The sequence below is a fragment of the Sceloporus occidentalis genome, unplaced genomic scaffold (assembly GCF_023333645.1).
Source record: "Sceloporus occidentalis isolate IW3139 unplaced genomic scaffold, rSceOcc1.0.p SCAF_55, whole genome shotgun sequence".
NCBI lineage: Eukaryota > Metazoa > Chordata > Lepidosauria > Squamata > Phrynosomatidae > Sceloporus > Sceloporus occidentalis.
In genome coordinates, this window is record NW_028317035.1 from 5934338 (window position 1) to 5944986 (window position 10649).

Sequence of the window (10649 nt, forward strand, 5' to 3'; positions counted from 1 at the left end):
TACATCAAATATAGAAAAAAGTTGAATAGAGGTTTAACAAAATGTATGCCATTTGGGTATAAAAAACTGGTCATGAAGGAGTTAAAGTACAAAGGTTGCTGAATAGTGTAATTGATTGCGGCACAAATCGTAATCGCACCGTAGGTTATCACTGGTAGTATCTTTTCTTCGAATATTTACGGTACAAGGTGCAGGTTGTTGCGCTCTACCTGCCCAACACCTAACGCATTAAAATCGGTCTCCAGTACTGCTTTAAGACATGGCAGCTCCCGAGGCGCTTTAAAACTAATCGGCATTTCGGATTGCCAATCCAGCCTCGGGATTCCTCTCTGGTGGGAGGTACTTCAAGACAGCCAATAAGGCACAACCTTCACTGGCAGCTTATTTCCTTACCGTTCTGATGACGCATTATAGCTTTGGCCAATCAGATGTGGAAACTGAGAGGCGTACGAAGATTGACAGTTACTCGAAACCAATCATTAGGTCCCTACGCTAAGTATATAAGTATTGAGACGCAAAAGCGTTATTTAGTGTAGGCAACTGCTGTCGAAGGGAAGACCTGAGCCTGTGTGACGTACCTTGGGTTACTTGTCCCTCACACACCCAGTTTGGGCTCTGACAGCAGCGGCGCACTCTTTATTTTATTTTTTTAACCCCGTTTTAAGTTTTTTTTATCTTAACAACTTTAACCGGAGAAACGAACAACTTTTTAGTACGAAACCGGAATTTTTACGCGTTCCTTGCTATTTACGAGTCTGAAGAAGCCTGTTGCAGACAAACCAGACCGTTCTCTTGCACCAGCACTTTCCTTCCTTCGGCTCCTTGTTGCTAAGAGACCCGAGACTAGAGTTCACGTGACGCCTCGCGGAGCCCTCGTGCACTAAGACGACATCTGCGGAACGCAGCTGAGGTCACAGAAGACACTTGCTGGCGCTGTAAGCGGAGAGACTCTCTTCCGAAAGACCTGTCAGTGTTGAGAGTTCCTAGTGGGTGGCTCGAGCAAGGACTACCTCCTCCGGTGTGCACACCCGGAGCCGTTATGTCCTCATCTACACAGCAGCCTCGGCCTGCCGCTTCCCCTGTCTCATCCCCGAGGTTCAGCGTCCTTTCATGGCCGCAAGTCAGCCGTCTAGACGCCATTCTGAACGAGAGCGTACCTATTCACGGCCGGGGTAACTTTCCAACCCTATCTTGCCGGCCCAGAGACTTGGTTCAAGTAAGTACCACCGGGAGCAATGTGGGGTGTTCTGTGGTAGGTCTGCACGAATGGGCTCTGGTGCTTTTTGTGCGTCTCCCCCCTACGTACTCGGTTATGGGGAAGGGGGGGTAGTTGTCTCCTGACCGTATCGGCGAATTTTCGAAGCCAGCTAAGTGGTGTATTTTGCTCCTACCGGGCATCCTGACGCCCCAACCATTGGCCTGTCACGACACACGAACTGTCTAAGTGATTGTGTCTAGCAATGTCTCGATGGGAGTGTCTGCCTCTTGGCACGCACGGTACACACACAGCGCGACGAGATACATTCTATCTCGTTACAGAGTATTTTATTTCTTATGATTAAAGTGCATCTGGGAAAAAAGTTGCTTTATCATCTGAGCCATAGGCGAGGTAGAATGGGACAGACATGCAATGGGCATGTCAAAAGGAGGGGGTGCGGCACTGGCTCCGGCTCCTATGTGCCATGCGCACTCCACGTGCTTTAAAGGTTGCTCAACTTCGAGTCCTTTTAACATCGGTGCCCCTCTCAACGGTCTCCAGATATCCTGTTTTAGCAGCTGCGACATGTGACGCCTGCAAGGTTACCTTAAAGAGCCATAATTTAGCGTTAAAGTGTCGGCCACCTCTTGCCAGATGCAGATCGCCTTACAGTTAATGATCTTGACCCTTCTCGTTAGGACAGGCCTTAAACACTCTTGGCCTGTATTAATGCTTCAGCGGTAACCACCAGGCTGCATGTCAAAAAAAAATAAAAAATCACGCTATCTTCTATGTAGTGTAGCAAAGGGACTAAGTAACACGCATGGTAATAAACGCCTGTGGATTGGTTTCGACGTCAGGGGGTCTTCATCGGGGTCTCAATAAAATTAAATAAAAAAAACACTCATATTTGGTGTTATCGCTTGGATTAATGCCCTACTAGATGCATCTCTACACAGCTTGGATGTTTGGAGTGCTACTTTTTGTATTTTTCTTATAACGTATATATTTGCAATACATATTTCTTAAGAACTATCAGTACACTAAATGTTTAGCTTGGATATTGTATCAAGTTCTCCTTTAAAGGCCCCGCACAGTGAATGTCACATCTGTGGCATTTCCCCGCCCCTCCTCCCTTTTCAGTTACACGGCTATTACTTGCTTGTTAGCGCATGGCTTCCACAGGAATAAAAATGTGCTGAGCAGGAATATCTGGCCCTGGCCCTGTGCCAAGTGCTGGCTATCCAGAGCACCAGAAACTTCAATCCTAGCGGTCACGGCATGTTCTATGTTACCCAGTTCCATTGCTGATACGCTTGCGACAATTTAGTCCTTGCGATATTTAAAGAATGTACAGATTAATATGCGGTTGCCAAATTGGAAGGTAAATGATGATGGAGATCTAGGCCTGAGTGTGATTTCTTTCCCCCCCCCCATGGTTAATCTCAAGTGTGTGTATATATCTATCTATCTCTCTAAAAAAAAAACAAACAAAAAAAAAACTTAGCCTTTTATATAGCATGCTTCACCAGTGCCCTTTATTAGCAATAAATCCATATTCTTTTCCTTCGCCTTACATTTATGGGACACGTCAGGCTTGATGGTCTTGTACTGTCCCTCATTCTTATGAGAATTTAAGGCTGGATTTTACAACTTATATATTTTTACATTTTTTTTGCCTTCTACATTTTAGGAAAAAGAGGAAGACATGCTTCTTTCCCAAGCAATGTTTTATAATGCTTGGTTTAAACTAGGAAAGGCTGTCGTAATTCACAACTCAGATTTCCAAAGATATTATACAAAGGCTTCCAGGAGCCAACTGTTACAATTGGGTAACACTTATTTCTAGGTACCGGTGCACTAACTTAATCTTCATAAGTAACACCCAGTCTGTCATCCCTGGTTCTTGTTGGGACTATCTGGTATTTTTTTTATGCCACAGCATGTAGTCTTGATCGGTATAGTTAAGTACATCTTCCACTTGGAAGCAGTGGTGAAAGCAGTGTCCTCTCACATGTCTACCCACTGAGTCCTGTCTTAGGCACCATCGCAAGGGGTCCTGGGTCCGCTGTCTGGTTGTCAAACGCCACAGACGTCGTTCTGCTCTTCTGCAATTGAATGTGATGTGGAATGTTTTATTGCTATGTATCTCATACATAGGAAAAGTAACTTATGGGGGTAGACTCCTTGAATATTCAGTGGTTGGGGAGGAAAAATTAGTTTTAGATTAATATAACATTCTGTAGTGTCATTAAGTAATGGGGAGGGGGGTTAATATTTTGGAAAGTTACATTCCTTTTTCTGGCCTAAAAACTTAGTAACATGGTTCTCTCACTTGTGTATAGAATGACTGCTGCAATTAACCCTCTCAGCTCCAGGTCAAATTGGCCATAGGAACGGAGGCCGTGTCAACACTACCTAAAGTTTATGTATACTTTTATAAAGTGGTATATTGTGTGAAAAGATGTCAAATGCATACGCTGACACTTAGATTTATTTTCTTACCAATTAGGTCACATATCTAAAGGCTTTGTATTTAACATTAACTGTCCTGATTACAGCCACGCATACACTGAAATACAGAACTGCATGTTCCTGCGCCAACCAACTTTCCAGTATATACTCAAACACGAAAAAAAGACAATTGCATACCCCCCCTCTTCCGAGGCTATGTATAGTGTCTTCATCCAAGCTACTTGGACAAAAAATAGTTTGTTATAAAGTGACTATTTTAGAGGAAAACACACCCAAATTTAATTTACTGTATTGCTGACTTAGTGACTCTATACTGGGTGTTTCTGTTCATTATGGTAACTATTACAAATAAAACAGCCCATAATAGAAACCAGTTTCCTAGGAGCATAACTAGTCATTGGGTTTGTTGTAAAATTGATCAACTGGACTACGGTGAGGAAGTATTTTGGCATCTATGGAATCTGGGCTATTCATTCTTATAAATGTCTGTGTAGTCACTTAACTGCTCCTCTTGGCTTCTCTGCTCAGGTAATAGCTCCGGGTATTTAGCATGGTCTCCTTTTAATTCCTTAAGAGCCCTGGCCTAGTTGTGTTAATGCTTTGTCAGCTGTAACCGTATTCCTATTAACACGGCCTCTAACCTGGAAAGTTCACTTGCCTTGCAAAGGTAACCTAACACTTGCTGTGCTAGTCTCCCAGTGAACGGTTATGGCTTAGCCTGCCTGTCACTCCATACATGGACCTGCAACTGCGCTTGTTCTAATTTTATTGTACATTTTCAGTGGGCATTGCATATAGTTTTTATATGAATCGGACTGCTAGACACTGAAGCACCTAATTAATGAAGTGATTCACACTGCCCATGGCTTCTAAATACCCAGCTGTGATTGGCTGTTTGTAAAGCTGTTTTGTAGCATTCATATATTGCATAATGTTTGGGATGGGAGTGCCTGTCTTATTATGATGGATTAAATTACTGGAGAAACACCTGCCACATCAAAGCTTGGAAGCCTGACAAGATCGGGGGGGGGGGGGTAGATTGTGCCCCAGTGGAGCATGTTGTGGCATGGAGATCTGCTGAATCTGCAGTGCCTGGGACACCACTGAATGCAGTGTTGAGGGGAGTTAACAAAACTTTTTTGTGATTTTGTAGAATGTTTATCCTCTTAGACTTGTGAAACAGGCATAGGAGTATAATTGTAGTGGTAAAGGGGTTAAAACTGAAATCCAAGCCAACCATGAAAGCTGACTGGATTCCTGTTGTGGGAGGACCCTGGGATGCAGAACCACTTGGGCTGGGAATGTTTGATTAAATTAGAACTAGTAAACTAGGTTCTTCCAATGATGCAGTCGGCACAGTTGTGTTAAGTAGCGCGACGTCTGTACAATCGATTCCCATTTTTCACTACAGTCTGATGCCCATATTCCATTATTTTACAGAATGATCATGGTTCTCTGGCAATTGAGCTTCACTTGACGATAGTCATCTGCACTGTTTAATGCAAGTGCTACATCCAATTGAATAGACTTATTTTATTTAGTGTTGTAAACATTACAATGTGTTCGATTTGCAGCAATATGACAATTTTATTTAATGCTTTATGCAACACATAGTAAAACAATTGCTCATTTTTAATTTTTGTCCCCCCCCCCCCCCTTTTCTTTTGTGTGGCAGGTTGTTCGTAGCCGGCTAGAAGAAAAGGGCATCCCCGTCCACAATGTTCGGTTGAATGGTTCAGCTGCTAGCCATGTGCTGCACGAAGACAGTGGTTTGGGCTACAAGGACCTGGATCTCATATTCATAGTGGATTTAAAGGGAAATGATGCATTTCAGGTTGTGAAACATGCAGTTTTGGATTGCCTTTTAGACTTCTTGCCACCAGGAGTCAACAAGGAAAAAATAACCCCAATGACTCTGAAAGAAGCATATGTTCAGAAATTAGTCAAGGTCTGCATGGAAAGTGACAGATGGAGCCTCATTTCTTTATCAAACAACAATGGCAAAAACATGGAGCTGAAATTTGTGGACACCCTCAGACGGCAGTTTGAGTTCAGTGTTGACTCCTTTCAGATAGTTCTGGACTCCCTTTTAACGCTTAACCAGTGTCCTACCAGCTCAATGTCCCAGAGCTTCCATCCCACGGTAACCGGTGAAAGCATGTATGGGGATTTTGAGGAAGCAATGGATCATCTGCGCAATAGGATCATTGCAACACGCAACCCAGAAGAGATTCGAGGTGGGGGACTGCTCAAATACTGCAACTTGTTGGTGCGGGGATTTAAGCCGAAGTCTGAAGTGGACATGAAAACCATGCAGCGCTACATGTGCTCACGATACTTCATAGACTTCCCAGACATAAGAGAACAGCTGCGGAAACTTAAGTGCTATCTGCAAGACCACTTTGTAGGCATGGAAGACAAACGTTATGACTGCCTGATGACACTTCACCGTGTGGTAAATGAAAGCACAGTCTGTCTGATGGGACATGAGCGCAGGCAAACATTATCACTTATTGCCTCTCTGGCTGCTGAAGTGTTATCAGAGCAGTCTCTTGTCCCAGCACTTCCGAACTTTACCTGCTACTACCAGCCAGCCCAATTTGTTGGTGAAGGAAACTACAATGGCTACTACTTTGCACCTGTCCAGCCTCTGATGTCTTGCAGTCACGCTTACCAGACATGGCTTCCCTGCTGTAACTGATGTGCAGGTTGGGGCAGGCTTTAAGACCTTTGCTTGCCCTTAACAATCATAATGATTAAACTTGTTATGGGTTAACTCCAGTGCACATGAGCATCAGTTTGTGTATCATTTCTTAAAGATCATGCGGTGATTAGTACTTGTATATTTGGCCTGCCTGTAAAGGACTACCAGTGGCAAATATCAAAACTGGGCATGAGTTTGATACAGACACTGGAGGGCTTTTTTTTCTGTTCCTTCCTCAATTCTGGACCAAAGAGTAAAAATTTAGCTGTGCCTGTATCACTGAAATGTTATCTTTCATGGTTCTATTCTGAATAACAAACTTCTGCTGCACTTGGCTCAGTATTAATATCTCTACAATGTCACTGGCAATTCACTTTTTACCCTCTCTGACTCAGTGCTAAATGTCTACTGAATCTTTATTTTGGGCTTTGTTCGGGGGCTCCGGTAAAGGTAACTTCCTTTGCCCAGGTACAAAGGCTTGGCTACGGTTTTTGTTCCTACTTGCTAAATATACCTGATATACGAAGAATTTGGTCCACAGAAATCATGTGTCTAAATATCTGATCTAGAAGCTAAGCATTGCTTTGTTAAACATGGACTTAATCTCTGAGCTGATAGTGTTGTTAAATTACAATAATGGCCAAGCTGTGTATGGGTGAGTTCCACTGTCAAGTATTAATGTGAAAAGGCTAGAAGACGCATGCTTATAGCTAGTATTGAAATTCAAATGTATGGATCTCCAATGTTTTTATTCCATGAAAGATATCTGGCTTGAGTCAAGTTTAATATAGTCTCTTACTAGCAGAATGGCTTGCCAACTCCCTTGTCATGGCACCCTGGTCATCTAGGTTTTTAGGCTATTCTCCCCATTATGGAGTTTAATTGTTTTTATTATATAGGACACGCTGTTCATTTTCTGTTTATACTGTGCTGATGGGTGTTTTTATGTAAATCTCCTTTTTTTTTTTTTTTTTTTAAGTGACCAAAAGGTAGCTTCTGTGTACAGACTTAAGTATGTGGAATACAGGCTTATTGCATTTAGATTTGATAACCTAGAGTAAACTGCACCACTTAATCTGAATAGGAGAAAAAAATAAGCCATAGGCTAGGGCTGCAACCATACATTGTTTTCTTTCCTTTCCATAGCATATAAGCCCGTATTCATCTAACAAAAAGCACACACCAGCAAATGTAAACCAGCAATGTTCACTAGGCAAGTAATGTCAATGCACATGTTAAGCAGTAGTTTTGTTCTTGCTTCCCATTTTTTTTTTCTTCTGTTGCATGCATGGGTGGTAGCAGTCTGATATTTGTTAAAGCTCACTTTGTGACAAGGGATTAAGTCGCAGCTATCTTAACACCTAATGTTGACATTGTGCATGTTAAACACACTAATGCTAGGGAACTGATCACTACACCATAAGGGAGATGGCAGACCAGCCGGAAGCCAAACTGTGTATGCTTTTTAAATTTTTTATTCAGCAAAATATGGAGATGCCAATATCTCAGATGTGCAGAACACATTTTTCACTTCTAAATGAAATGGCCTTTTCTTAGTGTTGCAGAAACAAAACACCCTTAAACTGAAGCTAAGCTATTTTGTAGGTAATCAAAGTAAACAGTGGTGTAGTCCATGATTATGATATTAATAGCAGAGTGCTATAACTGCACCCTGCCGATATGATCTAGCTGCTACCATTGACATGTAATCTGCCATATTAAAAGACCATATACACTTAAATGTATCTCTTTGTGGAGTAGTCTAAAGGCAGCTACCTTAAGGTTGAAGGTTAAAATGAGCCCTAATCCTGTGTTTACTCGTGAGTCCGTCTTACTGCATGCCACTAAGTGCAGGTATTTTATCGCCTGTAACCTTCCAGCTGTTACTACCAGAAGCAGGAGGTATACCTCAAAATGGTAACATATGCTTGGTGGAACGCCCTCTCTAGCCAGTGGGGACAGAGCTACTGACATCAACAGAAGTGGCAATAGCGGTCATAATGAACACTCATGGCGTGCTAGCGTGTATGTGTGTGATTATGATTAGCTGCCGATTCAGTAGCCTGTCTGGGAGTTGTACATACTAATGCTTCCTGGTTGCAGTAGAGACGACTTGGTGCAGACTGAAATGAGACAGAGAAACTCCGATATCTAAAGCATACATTTTCGTTTTATAAATGGTAAAGTATTTTGAGTATATGCAAAACAGACCCTGACGCACAATAAAAAAAAAAAAAATCCACATGGGGGGGCCCATTCCATGTTTTTAATTTGATTGGGAAAGTGGCCCGAGGAAAGGTGTAATTACTGCTTTTAGAAGGGGTAATAAGGTGCTCAGTCTTAACACGCATTCAACAAAAGTAGTGTTTACTATAAAAATACCAGCAACCAACTTGAAATCTGTTTACTAATGCAACACAAAACTCGGACTGAAATATCTGGTGCCGAGTTGCATGCTAAACCAACACAACCTTTGGACAGTTTATATCATATTAGCTATGCATTTGGGGTGTCTGCCTTTACTGTCGCTTTTAAGGAATCTTCACAGTTCTAGGTTGTGATACCGGGTAATAACACTCTTGTTTAAGGGGAAAGGGAGGCAGCATGCATTTAAATGAGCTTTCTAAACCCAATAAGGAACCTGTTCCACTTTTGCTAATGTGCCATAGCTACTACTAAATAATTGCAACTAATAATAGGGATGCGTAGAAGGCATGTCTGAAATGTTCTCACCAAGATGACCCAAGTCTATCTTGCTATGCAACGTTTGGGTGGCTTCCTCTTTTGTTTTGTGTGTATTTCCGGGCAGACAATAAACGGACAACAATCCTACCAGACAAGTGCCACCAAAATATGATTGTTATATCTGGCATGGAGGCTAAAATCTAATTCTTTACATGTTTTCGAGGAGCTCTGTGCTGTTACACAATCTGTCAATGAACCTTTTTGGAGTGGGGAATACTATCCCCTATGAGTCTTTCAATACTTCTAGGTAGGGATTATATTTTTGGCGCATGCATAGCTGCCTGTCGAGAACAATTGCAAATCTCTTCTCCTCTGACCAAATTTAGGCAGCTTGATCCAGGCCTGGGAGTGCCTGACAATTGGTGACTTCATTCTCCAAGCTGCCTGCTCAGCTCATTCCCGGAAGCCTAGCACATAGTTAACCCCTTCCCTGCTATCACACTGCCTCGCTCTGTTTTCCTTAAACCAAACCAAATTACATGCTGAGAAGGGGTCAGAGTTGTGTTATATATTTTCTTTTTTTTTTGTAAAGGGGGAAAAAAAAAACCTCCGACAAGATGTTTTTAGCTAGGCGTGTGCCTTCTTTATGTTTCATTTGGGTTGCAATGGGGAGATGTAACCTTTTTCTGGTGATGATGTGTTGTTTGGATGATCAAGACTGCTTCCTATATCACTCAAAATTGTCTCACACCAGACCATCACTTCCATGTGTCCCTGTGTTGGAAGCAGTGTAAAACTGTGTTTTTATGGGTAGAGTTGTGTGTTTTACTCCTTGAGTTGTTGGGGTATTGGAACTACAAAAAAAATAAATTTTATTTTCTCAGAGTCCAGACTCCTTTTGTTCAGTGGTTCATAAACATGTTGCTTGGAATACCTGCAATTATGTATCCGTTTCAAGCATATCTGCCGCTCTAGACCTAATTTTCAAGTATGTGTGCTTTACGAGATATGTAGTCTTTCACATTGGCATGTGATGCTTTAGCACAACAGTCATGCAAGATATCACCAAGTACTATACTTAATTGTGGCCAAATGGCTGAGAAGCAATTCTACCATTAAAAAATGTTGGGGTGTCATAACAGTAAACTAGGGAGTAAGAAATGATGTGTTTATGAAAGATGACTATTCTCCCACAATTGCTAGAAACAGCATAACTTCCATCAGGGGCGTACCTAGATAAAAACAAACTCAAAGAAGACAGCGCTTGGATAAATATAAAAATAATTTTAATACCTATACAGACAAAAATAACACAATATAGTCAGTAAAAAAACAAAACACAATATAGAATTTATATATATATATATATATAGAAAATATCTCCAATATTAAATGTAAATACATAAATAGATGAACTAAATCAGACAGTGATAAGGTAGTCAACCTGCCCCATAAAGGGTAAAACAATGTACAGGGAGAAACAAAAATGATATATATAAAAGAAGACCTACCACTGAGAAGACTGTGCCTGGCCTGGGTAGCGTCACTAAACACATGGAGGACGCGTTTCATTAGAACTTCCTCAGC

At 41.7% G+C, this 10649-nt stretch overlaps 1 protein-coding gene across 1 annotated transcript; it reads left to right on the plus strand.

The window, feature by feature from the left end:
• Positions 1 to 1039: 1039 nt before the first annotated feature.
• LOC149287991 (terminal nucleotidyltransferase 5B) lies at positions 1040 to 6374 on the plus strand. Its single transcript, XM_089492312.1, has 2 exons — positions 1040 to 1216; positions 5349 to 6374. Exons 1-2 carry the CDS (start codon positions 1040 to 1042, stop codon positions 6372 to 6374), a joined length of 1203 nt encoding a protein of 400 aa, XP_089348438.1.
• Positions 6375 to 10649: the final 4275 nt, after the last annotated feature.